This window comes from Nicotiana tabacum, chromosome 23 (assembly GCF_000715075.1).
Source record: "Nicotiana tabacum cultivar K326 chromosome 23, ASM71507v2, whole genome shotgun sequence".
Classification (NCBI taxonomy): Eukaryota; Viridiplantae; Streptophyta; class Magnoliopsida; order Solanales; family Solanaceae; genus Nicotiana; species Nicotiana tabacum.
Genome location: NC_134102.1, coordinates 29,540,440 through 29,558,981, shown reverse-complemented (window position 1 = coordinate 29,558,981; position 18,542 = coordinate 29,540,440). Strand labels below are relative to the sequence as shown.

At 36.2% G+C, this 18,542-nt stretch overlaps 1 protein-coding gene across 4 annotated transcripts; it reads right to left on the bottom strand.

Moving 5' to 3' along the window:
• Nucleotides 1-258: 258 nt before the first annotated feature.
• Nucleotides 259-11,763, bottom strand: LOC107797204 (protein SUPPRESSOR OF PHYA-105 1). 4 transcript variants are annotated; one of them, XM_016620071.2, is made up of 10 exons: nucleotides 11,493-11,763; nucleotides 8,238-9,695; nucleotides 7,891-8,048; nucleotides 6,282-7,107; nucleotides 5,832-5,983; nucleotides 5,411-5,728; nucleotides 5,268-5,327; nucleotides 4,863-5,115; nucleotides 4,537-4,766; nucleotides 259-806 (listed from the first exon to the last, which is right to left on the bottom strand). In XM_016620071.2, exons 2-6 carry the CDS (start codon nucleotides 9,558-9,560, stop codon nucleotides 5,548-5,550), a joined length of 2,640 nt encoding a protein of 879 aa, XP_016475557.2. In that variant the 5' UTR covers nucleotides 9,561-9,695; nucleotides 11,493-11,763; the 3' UTR covers nucleotides 259-806; nucleotides 4,537-4,766; nucleotides 4,863-5,115; nucleotides 5,268-5,327; nucleotides 5,411-5,547. The 4 variants fall into 4 exon arrangements, with proteins under 4 accessions (XP_016475557.2, XP_075101555.1, XP_016475552.2 ...); XM_075245454.1 differs by having other exon boundaries at nucleotides 4,537-4,751; XM_016620066.2 differs by having other exon boundaries at nucleotides 5,837-5,983.
• Nucleotides 11,764-18,542: the final 6,779 nt, after the last annotated feature.

Below are 18,542 nucleotides of genomic sequence, written 5' to 3'. Positions count from 1 at the left end.
GAGTGGGATCTGAGGAGGATAAGATGTACGTAACTTTACCCCTACCCTGAAGGGTAGAGAGGCTGTTTCCGAAAGACCCCGGCTAAAGAAAGAATAAAAAGAAGTAACGGCAACAAGAAGTAACAACAACTAGATAAAACTAGAAGATCGAAGCCAATAAAGCAGGTAAACACTAGGTAGAACTAAGAATAAAGAGATATCATGCTAACACTGATGCTATCGAACTTAGAAGACATAGGGAGAACGCTCGACACGGCATTTACGCCTAAGCAATATCAATAAATTATCAAATGAATCCATAGGGAACAAAGAGCAGACAAGCAGCTAACATGGCATGTATACAAGCTTTTCTAACTGTTTTTCCACTAACTCATATGAATCCATATACAGCTAACATGGCAAGTATACAAGCTTGACAAAGGAGTCTTGGCACACTCATCCAAATCAACGGACAAGTTTCTCATTCATCTTCAGAATTCTCCGCTATATAAAGAGGTTCTCAGTAACGAAAGTAACTATGAGTACAGCCAAATGGATTCACCATCACCACCAGTTGACTATAGTGTCATAAAGCTGGGATCCTATGGAGCTTTTGCTCCCCAAAAATTCTGTTTCGATCCTTTTATGTCACACATATATACTTTTCCAAATGTTTGCTCACAAGGTGATTGAGAAAGAAAACAAAGCATGAGTCTCCTGAATCAGGACGCAATGCAGCTTCAGACTGTGGAACGGCAGATCACCAACTGAAAAGAAGTGGATTGTATCTACAGACTTTGAAGAAGAGATTGTCAATTTTACGAGATCTGCAGATGTAAAAACAAGAACAACTAAGCTTTTTTGGTCTAGAGATATTACATGCAGCATTAAAGCTATATTTGTTAGATTAAAGGTCACTTTACATTGCTCAAAATGTCCGCAAGCAATAATGCATATAGGAACTTTTAGTTTATTAGACACTAGTATGAACCCTATTTTTATTAATATTTGCTCCGAGCAGATATCATAATAAAACTTAATAACAGTTGATCTAGAGTAATCATATTACATATTCCAAGCAGAAAACTCATCAATAAAATAAACGAAGTATGTTCCAACTTCCAAGCAGAAATTTGACCCAGCAGAAGAGTATTACAAGATTGTCTTATTTGAGCTAATGTAGCTGTAATAACCTTTTTTTGCAAATAGCTTGATTTGATCTGTTGGATTATATGTTCCACAGATAACAATACCTTTGTCTCTCAACATAATAAAGTAGCTTTGGTGCAACTAATAAGAATCAAACTCACTGAAAGAGTTGAATTAAAAGAATTGACATCACCATTGAATGATTCAGTAATTGCCTAGCCTTTCCCTATATGAAATATTGACAAAAATAACTTTATTACGTTGTGTTGGCACTTGGCACCGATCAAGATTCTAAAAGTAGGGGTCTTACTTAAATCATGCTAAATCAAAAATCAAAGCCACTGCACCATCTACTTCGTATCTCTATTGAATCACCTTTATTATCAGGCTACTGCTAAATATTCTATAATTTGTTAGTAGTTTAGAACAGCTCACATCGTGACATCAAGAAGCTCCCGTTGGACCTGATATGTCATATTAGATGTTTAATCCTAAGGTCAAGTAAGATATGAAGGGAAGTGGAACAGACTCCTATTCTTTTGCTCCTCAATCAAATTTTCTTGAATTCTTTTACAGTATTGCAAACTCGAAATCCCGCATATTTTAGTGACACCAAGGTGAATTCAACAAAGTGATACTATCATTTATGCACAAAAGTTGAGAAAATGCTAGAGCATAAAGGATTCACTACTTAAAACTTTAACCAGGAAAAAAGAAATGGACATACATTTCGTCTTTCTTTTTTAAAGGAAGGTAACAGTATACATTTCCTCTTTCAATTTTTCTTTTTTCTTCTTTCTTCTTTTTTATCTTTTCGTTTTTGTGGGGTTCAGGAGATTGGCTAGAAGAAAGAGTCCAGTTTGAGTTCACATGTGTCTGGATTAAGCACTAAGAAGAAGGGGATCAATGGCCATTGGAAGATGCATTTTTTGTTGATAGCATCATATGTAGAAAGGAGCTGGAGTAATTAAATTTCAACTATCTAGATTATCTGCTACACTTCATAAGTTGACATATCTGATAATCTATCCAAATGATCGAACAGTGGCATGTGACGCAGGAGCTTATCACCTAATGATGCAGCAGCTTATCACGTGCTAATGTAGCAGCTTATCACGTGCTGATGTAGCAGCTTATGATATGATGATTCAGCGGCTTGTCAATCTTATTTTATATTTATCATCCTTATCTTTTACTCCCTCAGTTTATGTGAACCTATTTCCTCCGTTTCAAAAGGAATGATCTTTTCCTAAATTTAGAAAGAATTTAACCTAAATTTTCCATTTTACCCTTAAGGAGAAGCTTTTACAGCCACACAAACACTATGACATGTTTAAGACTATAAGTTTTAAAAGAACTATATCCACACAAATGTTATAGCTTGTTTAGCACGACAAGTTTCAAAACTCTTTATTTCTTTCTTAAACTCCGTGTCATGTCAAATGGATTTACATAAATTAAATCGGAGGGAGCAGGTGATAAGCTCTTGCTTCATTAACTAAAATTCAATATCCTACTTAGTCGAAGGAGTTAATTGAGTTTTACGCAGATATTTAGATGCCTACTACATCTTTAAATTAAAAATGTTTTGGGATAAAATTTCATTCTAAATACCAACAACAACCACCCAGTGAATTCCCACAAGTGGGGTCTGGAACGCAGACCTTACCCCTACCCCGAGTGAGTAGAGAGGCTGTTTCCGAAAGACCCTCAGCTCAAGATTCATTCTAAATACCATTAATGAATATTATGTAGGTATTGCTGCAGCTACCTGGAACTAGAGCGAGCTCTGCTACACCAGGCCAAGAACTTAACATGGATTTGAGCACAAAGGTCGTGCAATGAAATTATAAAAATAACAAAAGCAAGGTCGTCAGCAGCTAAAGGTTAGTATGGAACACTGTAAAATTACTCACCTTTAAGAAAAGAAGCCTAAAGCATGATAAGCAAAGAAGATAATGACAGAGAAATGTTTCACTGATGAATTAACCTTTTAAGTTGTAATGGCTTCACTTTGCGGTGAAGCAACAATTGCTAAGATATGCAGAAATAACTAGAACAATTCGACACCCATTACGAAATATTTAACCAGATTAAGGGTGTGTTTGGTATAACAGAAAATGTTTTCCGTGGAAAATATTTTCCAAGAAAATGTTTTCCGTGGATAATATTTTCCAAGAAAATGTTTTCTTGGAAAACAAGTAGTAATCTTATTCATTTTCCGGTGTTTGGTACGCAAATTAAGGAAAATAACTTCTCAAGAGTATTCATAAATAATTTAGATACAATAAACATAAAGTCATAAACTTTTGAACCCACAAATTTCATAAATTTCCGAACCGCTAAACTTTCGAAACCACGAAATTTCGAACCCATAAACTTTATAATTTCTAAACCCGTAAACTTCCAAACACATAAACCTCTGAACTCATAACTTTGGAACTTGTAAAATTTCGAACCTGTAAACCGAAAGATGAAAAAACTAAAACTGAAAATATATAAAAAAATATATATTTGGGGGGGGGGGGAGTATAAAAACGAAAAAACAGAAATTTAAAATTACAAAATTTGTGGGGGGTTGTAGGGTGGGTGGTGATGGAAAAAAAAAACTGAAATTTGAAAAAAAAAAAGACCTTTTTGGAAAGAGGGGGTGGGGTGGGTAGGCATGGGGTGGGGTTAGGTGGGTGGGTGTGAGGGTGTGGGGTGGGTGGGTGAGGGTGGGGAAGGCTGAGAAGTAGTTTTGGAAAATATTTTCCCTTCTCTTGATAAGGAAAACATTCGCGTTCACAAGGAAAATGTTTTTCAAAACATTTAAGCCAACCAAACATGGAAAAATTAGAAAACCAACTGTTACGTGACGCCTTCCTGAAGTTCCTTGGAAGGGCGACGTAAGGCTAAGCAACTGATGTCAGTGCGGTTGTTATGCGCCAACTGAGGTCCCCTCCGTACGCTAGACTAAATTGTCAGTGTCGTACGGGAAAACCAATGTCGTGAGCAATTGAGCAGCGAAAATGAGCAATTGATGATGAAAGCTGATGATTGTATTGATGATGATGAAATCTATTACAAAATGCTATGCGGAGTCGGGGGGAGAGACACCAGTACAGAGAATTGTTTGAATGCTTGAATGTTTGAATTCTTTGGTCCCCACGTGCAGATCCAATGCCAAGCGCCGGCGCCCAGCCGCAAGCAGATCCAAATAGTGTCGCGCGCCATCAGCAATCATACCAAACACACCCTAAATTTGATTCTTTGCTGTTCAATAAGTAACTATATTTCTATAGACTAGTCGTAAAAAGGGTGTTTTTCCCCTTTACAATATGAAGAAAGAAATAGGGGTCGAAATTTAGACCGCTCACGCCACATTGAAGTAAAGAAGATATTTCTTCCAAAATTTATAATCCGTACCTCGGCTTCAGAAAACTAATCACGCAAAGCAAAATTTCTCAACATTGCTGATGTCATCTTTTCGCAAAAGAAGCACCGAAGGAGGCCAGAACTGCTGCATCTCCATTTCCATCATCAGAGTTGAATACTTTTGGCTCCTAAAAAAGTTGTATTCCTATTTTAAAGTCCATTCCATTTAGCCCACAACTACAAATTTCAGCTTCAATCTTCCACACCTACATTCATTAGTCCTGAAATGTTCAAAACATTGTATTCATAAAAAAATACTATTTGTGTACTTTGACCAATTTTGTAATATGTGAAATGAACTAAATTCAACAATTTACCTGAAGCTAATTGCAGAACACATCTGACAGCATGGCTCAGATTCAGAGGATAATGAGCTTTAATTCATACCAAACGCAACAGCTTTATACATCCAGTTGAGTTTGCCGCAACTACCATATTAGATTTTCTTCTCCAGCAAACACTTGAAACAAATTGCCCATTACTCTCACCTTCATTGCCAGAGCTAGGATCAACAGATCCAAAATTATACGAGGTAATTGGCATCGGTAGAGATCTATGATACGCATATACCTGCACAAAAATGTTAAATTAAAGAAAGAGAATGATGCTTCAGCTGGAAACCAACAACCTTTAGATGTTGGGAATGGTAAGGGACACCAGTAGTTGAGTGGTCTAAATCAAAACCACATATCCCTAATAAAAATGATGAGATACGGTGTTACCTCATTAGATTCGGAACCACATGCAATGTATCCATCCAATACTGATAACCCGACAAAATTCTGTAGAAAGCAAAAAGAACAGTAAATGAAATTGAACTTATTGCATTCAGATGTTCATTATAAAGAAAATATCCTCGGTATACCTTCTCATTGGTGTGCCCCTTGAAAGTCAAGCTGCAAGCATTTGAGGACAGTCCTTCCGAACTTGTTGTCTTAAGGTCCCATAGCTTTAATGTGTTATCAGTGGATGCAGAAGCCATGGTACCATAATCTACAAATTTTACATAGCTAACAGCCTTCTCATGTCCTGATAAAGTGCACCACGGAATCCTAGTATGGCGAAGATCATAGCAGTAGATTTTGTAGTCAGCAGATCCAAAAGCCAACAGATGAGAGGAGTAAGCGGAGAACTGCACACAGCATATGTTGGCAGGATTCCAGATTGTATCCACAGAACTCCTCTGCCGAAAGAAATGAATTAAATTCCATGTTTGTTTCCGCAGATTAAATCTCAATGAAGCTACCAACTTCATTAAAGTTACAAGCTAGGATCAGGTAAAGTACCTTACCTCATTAATATTCCACACTTTTACGGAACAATCATCACTTCCAGTGGCAAACTTTGTGGGATCTACTTGACAAAAATTGACCGACCAAGCCCTCTTCTGGTGCTCTACATATTGTGAAAATCCTTGACCTGTGCTTGGATCCCACATCTAGATTCAAAATAGACACACCGAATTACGGAGTGACAGAACAAGTTGTAAAAATTAAGTTAACAAAATGAATGAAATACTTTCCGCTTCAACTGCAAGTATGTGTTGGGTAGTTGATGTACCTTTTCAATTATAAATTAATGCACTTAATAGCGAGGAGACATGTTCTCTTACATTGCCAAGAAAAAGTCATGCCAGAAAGAATACTTTTCGAGTATTTATAGGCTAGTCAGATAAGGGGTAAGAATTAAAAATATTGTCAAAATCTCTAACAATTTCAGTAAAAAAAGGTACATACCTTGACTACGCCATCATAATCTGTTGAAGCGAGATAGTTTTTCATATAACTATTCCAGGAAAGACAGCTAAGCCTAGATTTGTTTGACATCTCAACCACAGGATATTGAAGATCGACAGAGTCATTCAAAAGTGAAGCAAATTCAAAGATTTTGATTTTCTTTGAAACACCAGCTGCAGCTATATAGTCCTCTTCACGATCAAAACAAAGGGAGCAGATCACATTTATAGAGTTGAGAAGATCGCCATTTCTTAATGTCCCGTATTCCTCAAACTTGCTGTAGCGAGCATATTTACAAACACCTTCAAAGAAGGCTCCAACACGATTGACAGATTTAAGAGTTGGCTCCACAATTTTTGTTGAAACCTGGGACAACCTGTCACGACATGTCAACAAATCCTTGTCTGGTCGACCTATCGTATCATTTTCCACAAGCTGGATTTGGGATCTCATGCAGAAGTAAGCACTTTCAAGCTGAGAAAAATTTTTAATCAGCTTTTCATTGGTCATGTTTTTCATAGAAAGACGGTCATTAGACTTGAGATGTTTAAAGTAGGATCCCTGCCGCGTATTATGGAAGTCTGTGTCCACCAAATTTGAAGTTCTAAAGCCATCTTTTTTCTCGACCTCCTTGATATCAGCTTCTAAGCACTCTATTCTTTGTAATAACTTGGAGGTATTATTCTGATTTTCCTCCTGCAGTGAAACTAGGAAATAGAGCAAGATGTCTGAATCAGGGTCATCATCCTTCTCAATAATTGATGGCACACCATCTATTTTACAGATTTCTTCAGTTCCATAAATTAATTCAGACTGCAGGATTTCCCTGCAAAGATGATAAGTAGAATTGTGAATGTGATTACAAGTAAAACAATTTTACTTGAGGAAATTCACAAAATTGGGGTGCCTGAGCTTTCTACCAGTTAGAGAAGTTAAAACTGAATAGGATAAAGCCACAAGGTTACCAGCACAAAAGCAGAGATATCTATCAGATCAGACCGATAAACGGCAGGTTAGAAGACAACTAGCAAAGAACAAATAACACTTTAAAAAAAGTCTATTCCCTCAATCCTACCGAGTGGCAAATATTTTGCTATTTATTTTCCACCATCGCAGAAACTCAACTCTTTTTCGTCTGAAAGCTATCCTACTTATATTACTTTTTATATAGTTTCTAAATATGTATATTTTTTTCAAAAAATTTGAAAATTCTATGTCTAAATTCACACAGAAAATTAGTCAGTTTGACCCTCGTACTCCAAAAAGGTTTACATAAACTGGAACGAGGGGAGTATATAATATAAAAGAACAAAAGAAGAGGCTAAGATGCCTCAAGCCCTAAAGAGCTCCTCTTTTCTGATTATAGAAACATTAGTCTTGAACACCAAACAAGCTTCTCACCCGAAAGGAAAAAGGAGCATAATAGACAATATAACAAACTACAAGGAATCTATGATTGGCAAAAGCGGAAAATGCTATGAGTTTACTCAGCACATCACAATGTTATCAAAATAACCAAAATCTAGGGTACTTTAACAATGAATGGTTTAAGCAAAGTCCAAGTAGCAGAAAATTATACTGCGCATGGAATTAGGAAACATAATAATACCTTGCTGTAGGACGAGAAGAAGGTTCAGGATGAAGCAGCAAGAAGCAAAAGCCAACTTCCTTGGGATTCTGAGAAAGGAAATTTGGTGGGAGAATTCGACTATGCAAATTCAACATTGCTGCAGAATGTGCCGCTGGTGATTCGAAACAGCAGAGCAACTAATAGAAACAACAGGCATTAGTAAGAGGAAAGATAATTTATCTTAACCCTTCAGCAAAGCACATTGTGGAACAAAACATCCCTTGTACCCACCGTCAATTTAAATGAATCAAGAGGAAAAAAAATCATTAACAACAAAGGAGAATTCATAAATTCAGCATCTACTGTATGATAAATTGATTACCCACCTCAAAAAGAAGAACCCCGAGACTGTAGATATTAGATGATACTAGGCTTCTGTAGTTGAGTTCTTCAGGACAAGTGTACCACTTCTTTTCCAAGTGATTAATGTCAGACTCCAGTCCCTTGGTTTCACCATAAATATCTCTAACGACATACCCAGAAACATACTCAGGCTTCTCTCTCATCAAGTCCACGTAATCACTGACTTTCCGCTGCTTTGCACCCAAGTTGTTTTGAGCATGCATTTCCAGGTTGGATGGCCTTTTCCCATTTGTATTCTGATTTACGACATACATGGAGTCTATTTGGATAGATGGACCGACATATTTAACACCATTTGGTGAAAGTAAAATGAAACAGGATGGCCGTAAATCCTGGAAAGCAATTCCTTGGGAATGTGCAATATCGATTAACTTCACAATCTGCCGGAAAATGTGAATCCTCTCAGCTTTCTTTATCCGTGATCCCATTAAGTTTATCCACTCTCTCAATGTAACTCCATTGTGAGTTGAAGTTGGTTTTTCTCTTTCCTGATTGTTACAACTAAGCGGTGCTTGATTAGAGTTAGCGCCTGGCTTAAACGATGCATCAGATGATACCATTCTTATGGAAGCTTTCTCATACTCATACTTATTCTGCGGAATCGAGGCGCTATGAACTTCTTTATGAAGTGCAGTGCCTTTTGGTGCATCAACATCTTTGCCTTTAAGAGATCGGTTAGCGAAAAACTTAGAAAAGCCAGATGTAGATAAAAGTTTCGATCCACTATTTCCCGGAAGTAATCTACTGCTTGGAATGGTTAGGTTATGGTCTTCTTTTGATTGGGAAGAGACTGCATTAGAGCCTACATTGATATCTTTATCGGATGCATGCTTCAGCTCTTTCAGCCCTAGCAAATTCTTGTCTGTGGAAGAAGGATCTACATCGTCCTTCGCATTTCTAGAGCCACCCCTCAATTGATAGGAACGTTGCCACTGAATTTGCGGCTTGTGATTTTTTTCTCGATTATCAGAGTAATTACTAAGAGTAACTGGTTCAGGAATATTGTAATTACTCCTAACTAACTCTTCAATGGTGAGCCTTGAACTACTCATCGAATAAGAGCTTGTACCGGCGGGCTGAGGATCCTTCACGGACATTGCATATCTGTTTGTACCATCATCCTCCATCATCGCCAAACTAGCAGAAGTTGATCCCTCCGCCAACTCATGACTGGTAGTTATGCACGTTCCAATCGATGGTTCAACGGAAATATCACATTCCCTCGTTTTAAGTAGCGCACTCGCAGCTACATCATTTGCCTCTACTTCCTCCTTTGACTGTTCCATACCACTCCAAACTCAGAGTACTCTTTTTTTCTCTAACCAATCTTTCATTTCTCAGAAATGTTTCAAAGAATCAAATTAAATGGACTCTTTCAATTAAATACCAGCTGCATTCGGCATTGATTAATCCTCGAGGGACTGACTGAAATAAAAGTACTTTACATTAAATTGGGGCAACATTCCTATCAAGCAGAATTTTGAGGTACTGAGATTTGAAATAAGGTCTAAGGGCAAGGGGATAAAATTATCTTTAAATATCTATCAAGGGAAACTAAAATCAAGGACTCAATACCCAATATACAACAAGAACAGCAACTATACCTAAGCTTATTGGGTCGGCTATATGATTCTTCACTATATGTCTGGCAATAACCAATTATGCAATAGTGTAAATTATCACATTGGAGAAAATAAACTCAAGAAGGTGAAAAACTCAACCAAGCAAAGAAATTCAAGAAACACAAACTAAAATCCAGATACCCTGGCACATAAAGTTGAATCCTTTATACCAGTATACAAGAAAATAGCAGCTAATACAAGTCATAAACATTCATATGACTATAAAAAACTCATTACGGTAAAATTGGACGTTTAATGTTAAATTATTTTTAAACATAAAAATGTACCCTTTATTAGAGCAAAGGAAAGTGTGTCATATAAAATGAGATAGAGATATATGCAGTGTGTCACATAAAACGGGAGAGGGAGTAAATGTGCGGTCCAGATGAAACAACCAGAATCAGGGGCGGCCCGCCCATAAAGCAGGTAAAGCAACTGCTTTAGGCCCCACATTTGTGGAGGCCCCATTTTTTTTTAGTATAAATTTTTTTAAAAAGTTATGTGAAGTGAAAATGTTTGATTTCATTATTTAACAAATAAAGAGATGAAGGATTTGCAACTACTTTAATTTCTGCCAAGGAAATTGCATTTGAAATTAATATCGAACCCAAATTTCATAAGAAAAGTGTAATATATAGGAAAAAACAATTTGATGAGAATGTTAATAGTGAAATCTCAAATATACATACTCCCTCTAGTCCATGACTTTTTAACCTTTGTTGTGCCCCTTAAGAAAATACCGACTCCTAGAACAAAAATGTATTTTGACGGAATTATCCTTAATTAAAATTTATATGTTGTTAACTTGACACATTGAGATATGTAAATAAGGGCAAATTTTGGAAAAATAAAGTTAATTCCTTCTCGATTATATAAAAGGACACTTATTTTGGACCAAAATAAAAGCCAAAAAAATAACTTATTATGGACCTAGTAGGCAAGGTTATTTTTTCACGTTAAAATAGATTTGAACAATTAGAGGCATATGAAAATATTGTTGATTTTCTATTTAGTGGTAAAAAATGAGATCACTAGTTGATGAAAATTTAAAAAATATTGCCTTCATCTTGAAAGATCCTTAAATCATAATAATCAACCCGTTTAGATTTATTTTCTGAATAAAAAATATTTTAAAAAATAGTACAATTAGAAGATAACAATTTAATTGATATACTCAATCAAATAAAAAAGTTTGATTATTTTCCAAATGTCTATATTACTTATAGAATAATATTAATAACTCCTATTACCGTTGCTTCGGCGAAAAAAAGTATTTCAAAATTAAAATTGATAAAAACTTAATCAACAATATTTCAAAGATATTAAATAAATTAATTATATTGTCAATTGAGAAAGACTTATGAAAAGAAATTGATTAAAAAAAATTAATAATAACTTTGTATCTAAAAAAGTTAAAAAAAATAGACTTCAAATAAAAATAAAATATTTTTTATTAATAAAAAAATTAAAGCCCTATTAAAATTTTGCTTTAGGCCACACGAAATTGATCGGGCCGCCCTACCAGAATAAGCAACAAAGTTCAGCTTTTCCCCAAAACCCACAGCTCAAATAGCAATAACAGAGATATCAAAAGACTTGCCTGAAATAGAAATGGCTGAAAAAGGGTACTTTTCCCTAGTATTGGATTCCGTTATCGTTCACCATTTCTACAGCAGTAAAAATCTGTGTAGCTCAACAGTAACTCAAGATTCTAAAACCAATAGGTAACTTTTTATTACCACAACCAGAAATAATTCTTTGTACATTACTTTTCATAGATATGGTATCTAATCAGTATAACTCCGAGAAAATTTGTAGGAGAAGAAGAATCACAGATATTTCTGTTATGGAGTGTTGTTTTGCGAAATGATGATTGTCAATAGTGGAGGGAGAATTAAAAGGGACAGGTCTTAGTCAGGGGTCAACTATCTTTTTCTTGCAATTGTTTTTTTTCTTGGAAGTTGGAAAAAAGGAACCACGGATATTTGTTCCTTTTTACTACTACTCCGTCCCTTCTTTTGCAAAAAAAAAATTAAATTTATGGTCTAATAAGTTTTACAAATTTTTTTGGTTATAAATTGTCTTACAACATCAACAACACTCCATGCCCCGGAGGGATATAGAGACTGTTTTCAAAGAAATATTCGGTTCAAAAATTAATTATAAATTATTTTATAAAAATAAAATAATAAATTTAATTTAATTAATTTTAAATATAAAAAAGTATTCTTCTTCTTACCGGCTTTTTAACATAAAATAGAATGAAAGAATACTGCTTCACTGAATTATGACTTACACTATATTTGTATTTATTTGAGTTATTTTAAAACGATTTATTTCTTTAATAAATATATAATATAAAACTCATAACTTTAAATATACAGTGGTTGAGTGCTCAAAAATCTAGGCATCCGAACACATGCAGATGGTACGACTAAATATACTGACATTTGAATCGTATTATTTATGTATATAATCTAGTAATGTACAAATTACATCAAATAATATGTCGTGACTCGTGACTATGAAGAGAGACAAATCGTCAAAAAATGGTGTAATTCTAAAGTCAGCCGCAAAAAGGGCCGGCGTGGGCTCGGCCCGGTAAATATAAGGGTTAGATTTATCATAATCACGTGTGCTACTGAAGGTCCTCTCTGTTATTCCCACGTGAAGCCCAAGCCCTTCACAGCCCGCCGCCCAATAATTTGGTAACTTTCCTCTTTTATACCACGTATTTGTTGCTTACTATTATGTTTCCTCAACTAAATAATTTTCTTTGACTTATCACAAGTTGATGTAAAAGAAGAGGTTTTGAGTACTTAAATATGTAAGTCAATGTACATTTTACAAAATTAGATTGATGTTATAAATAAAACCGGGAAGCTAACTAAAGCATTGAAAAATAGAGCGAGACTGATATATTATTTCACTTAAAACTGTATAAAATGCATTAACTTAACTTCCTATTTGTAAAAGAAAAAAAAATTAATTGCAAGCCTCTTTAGTGAGCTACTTGCGAGCATTCGCGGAGTCAGAATTTTTATTAAGGGGTGTGTAAAATATATAAAAGTAAACTAACGAAAAAATCAAAGAGAATCAACATATATTATATATGCATATAAAAAATAATTTTACCTACCTACACAATTTATTTTTTCACGAAAGGGTGTTAGTTGACATCCCTTGCTATAAGTTGGCTCAGCCACTACTTGCAAGCTATTTACATAATTACTCGCGAGTATGGGTGCTTATCGAGCGGATTGGGTGAATAATTACGCTTAACGGTTTGGTTTATCGGTTATCGGATTATAAATATAGTAATCTGCTAGTCATCCAATAAGACAACGGGCGGATTGGTATCGGATTAACGATTACCAGGTGGTTTATTGGCTAAACCAAATAGAAAAATTTTGAACAATTAATATCAAACGGCCAAATGCATAGTTCAAACTGTCTCTATTAGTTGTAGTAGCTTTTCTTGATGAAAAGCCAAAGACGACTACCAATGATGTTAGCTACAGACAGACGACAGTTCTATTGAGAATTAAAAATTAGAGATTTAGTCATTTATGATTTCAATAGTACTTTATATATATAGGGGTAAAAGTACAAATATAAAAATTCTTAATGGGTTAATGGTTTACCCAATAAGAAAATTGAATAATTCGCCCCCAAACCGTTAAGCCGTTAATTATAAAACTCAATCTGTTCACCATCCATTACCCCGACAATCCGATACCAATAAGCCAATAAGCCATCGGTTCGGCTCGGTTAACGGTTTCGGCTCGGTTTTGAACAACCCTATTACAAGACTCTTTAGGGAGCTGCATGAAAATTGTCTCCTCGAGTTCCTTGCAAACTACTTACTTGATTGCAATCACTTCAAGGAGCTTCTTGTAAACTATCTACATAAGTTATTTGCAAGTTACGTGCTTAATTGCAAAGCTCTTTAGGAAGTTGCTTGTAAGTTATCTGCATAAGCTACTTGCTTGGTTACAAGCTTCTTCAAGAAACCTTAGGAATATTAAATTGGCAAACAAAATTTAGTATGTTCATAGTAGTTGAAAGTTTTTTTCTTGAGATATATATACGAAAAACCTTCTCTTGCACAACTGACGAGCAAAAAAACATAAAATTATTGCTCGCTAGTCAATGATAGTATAGATTTATTATCGTCTCCACAGAGATTAGATTTATACAATGTTCGAATAATCTCCAGTTGATTACTATCCAGAAAAATTAATACTTGATTTGATAACTGTTACTACGGTGAACTACTAAAAATTAAGCAAATAACAATTGATCACAAAAGACAGCAAATGAGGAATAAAGAAATATCAATGAGAGGGATAAGGGTATTTGACTAGATAGGTGAAAGATAACCGACTCGGGATCCAATTCTTGAGTTAATTCACTTTATAATATGGTTGATTCTCACGAATTCAACCGATAATCAGATTGAACTTGAAGTTACTGTTCCTCTTTCGATTAAACGTTAATTCAATAACTAATCCAATTGAAACACGGTAAACAATTGCAACAACCAAATGATGGTTATGATCTAAAGGGTAACTTCTCACGAATATTTTCCTATTTTCTAATTCGATTAACAATTCAAGAGGCTATTTCGATTACCTATTTGAATCACGAATTTAAACTAGAGCGTAAGATGTGAAGAAATTCAATATCAAACTCCTCTTTCGATTAAGCAAAACAATAAATAACTCACAATACAAATTAAAGCTCCAACAATTAATTCTAACAATTATCAAGAATCGAATCTCTAATCACGTTATCGAAACATTGTATCTGGCAACACCCTAATGGAAATTACTCCATAACAATGGAGTAATACATCTCAAATAAGTTTAAGAACAAAGAAAACATTAAAGCTAATGATTTCGATACAAACTCTCGTATTGCACCGATTGCAGGTTGTAATATTGATGAATTCTTGAGTCTTCTTGCCTTGATTGGTTCTCCAATCTTTCGTAGGTCAAAAGTCCCTTCAAAATCATATTTTTTGTATATTTATACCGTGTAGAAACAAGTCCGGATGAAACTACACTTTCCTAGCCGAACTTGGAAATCACTTTGACAATTTTGCACAGCCGCGCTGCCCGCTAGTGAGGAAATTCAGAGAGCTCGCATTTTGCTTGTCAAGCAATTTTGCACTGTCGCATTGCGCCTCGCGGCGCCCCATGCGCTTTTTCTCAGAATAAATTCATGTGTTAACTTTTTGATATCCGGACTTGGTCCTCGACTCCCGAACGTGATCCTGGCTTTATTTCTTGGGCTTCTACTCAGACATCAAAGCTCCAACTTGTTCTATTTTGCTCCAAATTACCTAAATAGCTCAGAATCACTTCCTACAAGGCATAAAGCATGTAACAAGTATAATTTACTATCAATTAAGCTCAAATACACGTAAAATGCAATAATTATAGTGCAATACTACGACTAAAATACGTGTTTCTAGCCTACCATCAACACCCCACACTTAGACTATTGCTCGTCATCGAGCAATCAAACAGCATTTCACCTAGGGACGACCTTTTCATTAAACAACATCCCTAACACATCATGCCAAGAATGTTTAAAATCAACTAAGCACCATATCATAACATCCTGACCTCGAGACTCGACTCAAAAGTACCACGCATTTTTGACAACCTGTTCACTTACTCTAACACAGAGGTCAAAGACTTTACCTTACCTTCACAAGTCATATGCCCTCACACAAATAATAGAGAGTAGTTTCATATACAATAAATTTCAAGAGCAATTAGGACTCAAGATAGATAGAATTCACTCACTCTCCAAAATAAAATTTATGCGCCACAGAAGACGTACCATATGTTTTTCCGTAGTGTAATACTCTACTAATTTAGCTCATTCAGTCAAGGATCAAGTAGGATTTTAATTGGTTTTAATGTAGGTTGCGGGACGGGTAGAATATAATTGGATATAGTGACTACACCTCCCTGAGCACTTTAATACATACGATTTCACAATATAAAATCCATACTTGTGTTGAACTAAACCCCAACCTTCACATCATATTAACACCGAGCTCCCAATTTCCTTAAGCACAGACAAAGCAAGATTTACCACTAGCAAGGAATAGTTTTCTTTATAATATATACAAACACCAACATTTTTTCTTTTTCTAGATTCTGATTTTCTCTTCTTCTTTTTTCAACTCCCTACAAGTGGTTCTCATAAAAAAAATCTTTTCAACAGTGCACCTTTCCCTTTTCTATAGTTACACTCAAAACCAACCATACCTCCACCTAGATTTTACAAGCTCATAACAAACTCAAGTGCTCAAGAGAGGTCAACGGTTCAAATAGATAGTCAATTCAAACAAAGGGCTCAGGCTTGTAGTGTAGTTGCCAAAGAAATAGGATTAGAGGCTTAAATGGGCTAACTGAGATAAACATTAATTAGGTGAGAAAAAGCATATATCTAGCTCAACAAAGAAATGCCTATATCACTTCCTAGACTGAACAAGACTGTTATTTCGCTTTGCAAACACACAGGGCAAGTTCTAGACATTAACTGACATGCATATAATATCAACGAAAAACTCACTCACACATTGGCACATAACTCACTCAGGATCGGATCTTTCCCGACTCTCTAGTCAAAGTAGTTAAGCAGAGTTACGATCAAGCAATTTAAGGCACTTATCTAAAAGTCAAGAACTGAGCCTAGGCGTCACGACTAAGGCACTCACCACTCTCAAGGCATATACAGTCAAGGAAAATTGCTTCAAGTTAGCACTATGACTCAAGATTCTTTATTCCTATAAAACAAAAAACTAACTACACATGATTCAAGTAAAACCCTTTGAAAAGAACCGCGACACAAAGAAATATCAAGGGAGAATTACTATACTGCCTAAGAAAGAAAAATAAAATATAATAAAATAAAACAAAGGACATATTTTTGGATTTTCAATTTTTTTATTTTATTTTGTATTTTTCTCGTTCGACTTCAAATCCCCTTAAGAAGCCAGTCGACAAAATCCATGGTCGGGAAGAGTCGAAACTAAACAGTTAATTACTAGCTATTACATGCCGATAGAATTCAGAGTTATGATTACATACCATATTATCTAAAAAAACAAGAAACAAATCAAACAAAACCAACTGGCAAATAGAAAACAAGTACAAATACAATCAAATAGAAGCACCCCACACTTAAGAAATTGCATTGTCCCCAATGCAAAACAGTAAAACAAGAGTGAAAAGGTAACTCCCTGAGGCCCGTGGCCTACTCCTCATCAAATACCCTCAAAAGTGTGTAGGTACTCTTCATCATCAGAGGGAACAAAGTTGGTGTCCTCATCTGGTGGCATCTGTACTCCAACAGCTAAACCTAACCATTGTTGCGTGACCGCGAAGAGTGGATGGTCCTCCTGCAGCTCTGCCAAGTCAACCTCCCCTCGAGCAGCGAGAAGGCGCATATCAACAAATAGCAACTGCAGTGTCTCCTCAACATGAACAAATCTCTTATCTACAAGAACAACAACAACAGAGGGGTCTGTTACAGCTGTGACATTAAAATGCTTAAGAGGCCGCAAAACCGGAATCTCCCGATCATAATGGAACTCCTCCTCCACATGGTGAGTCCTCAAAAGACGCGTGATCATACTCGGGAAATATAGGCGGCGGGCCTCAAGTGGTCGTACTCGAGACATGTGCTTAAGCATAATATTACCCAGATCAAACTTCATCCGAGTCAAAATAGCATAAATGAGACACACCTTCAACCGAGAGACATCAGTGTCATTCTAGGTAGGCATGATCTTTGCCTTAATCAAACGGAGAACGACTCTGGCGAGACGCTGGAAATGGAACTTCTTCATGTCCTTGTGGAACTCATTAGCATCTCGCGTCCATATGGCAAGAGATCCCGTGCCACACAGTTGGCGTCTAATATCAGGATAGGGGGCCGATGCAGCAACCTCAAGAACAACTTATGCAAATTCTCCGTGAATCCCATGATCTGATTTATTACCTTGGAAGAAAATGGAATCATCTTGCCTCGCACCTCCACTTCATACACTGCATGTAAACTGGCCTCAGGTTTCCAGTTGACATAAAACTCCTTAACCATGTTCACGTTCACCGACTCACCGGGACGGAACAAGCTTTCAAAACCCCTGTATCTAATGTTGTTGTAAATCCCCGAGTGTTTCCTGGCTAGCTTACCATCATCAATGCCAACTTCCGGGTCGGGACTCACCACCGGAACAAAGGTCCGGTACCACATCCTAGCATGAGCTGGCACAGCCCGAATGCCATACTTGCATCCTGGCACTACATCTGCATCAGGATCAATGCACTCCTCTTCCTTCTCCACTGGGGCAGAGGGAGGTTCCCTCCTACCTCCTCGACGGCTACTAGAGGCAGCCTCTGAGGTACCCGTGTTAGAACATTTGCTAGGATGATGAGACATTGTACCTGCACAAGACGAACAATATTAGCCACAACACTTAAAACATAAACAGGACCAAACGGGGTAACCACCCCGCACTTATGTTATTGGCAAGTTCATAAGTACAATGTATATCGGGGACTCAAACACCCCATTGAAAGCACACCACGAGTAATCAACAACCCACCCGACCACCAATAT

Coding starts and splice junctions, on each gene's coding strand:
- LOC107797204 (XM_016620066.2), bottom strand. CDS start 9,560: ATGGAACAGTCAAAGGAGGAAGTAGAGGCAAATGATGTAGCTGCGAGT. Junction 5,984..6,281: donor ATTATGATGGCGTAGTCAAG/GTATGTACCTTT, acceptor TTTTGAATCTAG/ATGTGGGATCCAAGCACAGG. Junction 5,116..5,267: donor GTGGTTCCGAATCTAATGAG/GTAACACCGTAT, acceptor ATTTTTGTGCAG/GTATATGCGTATCATAGATC.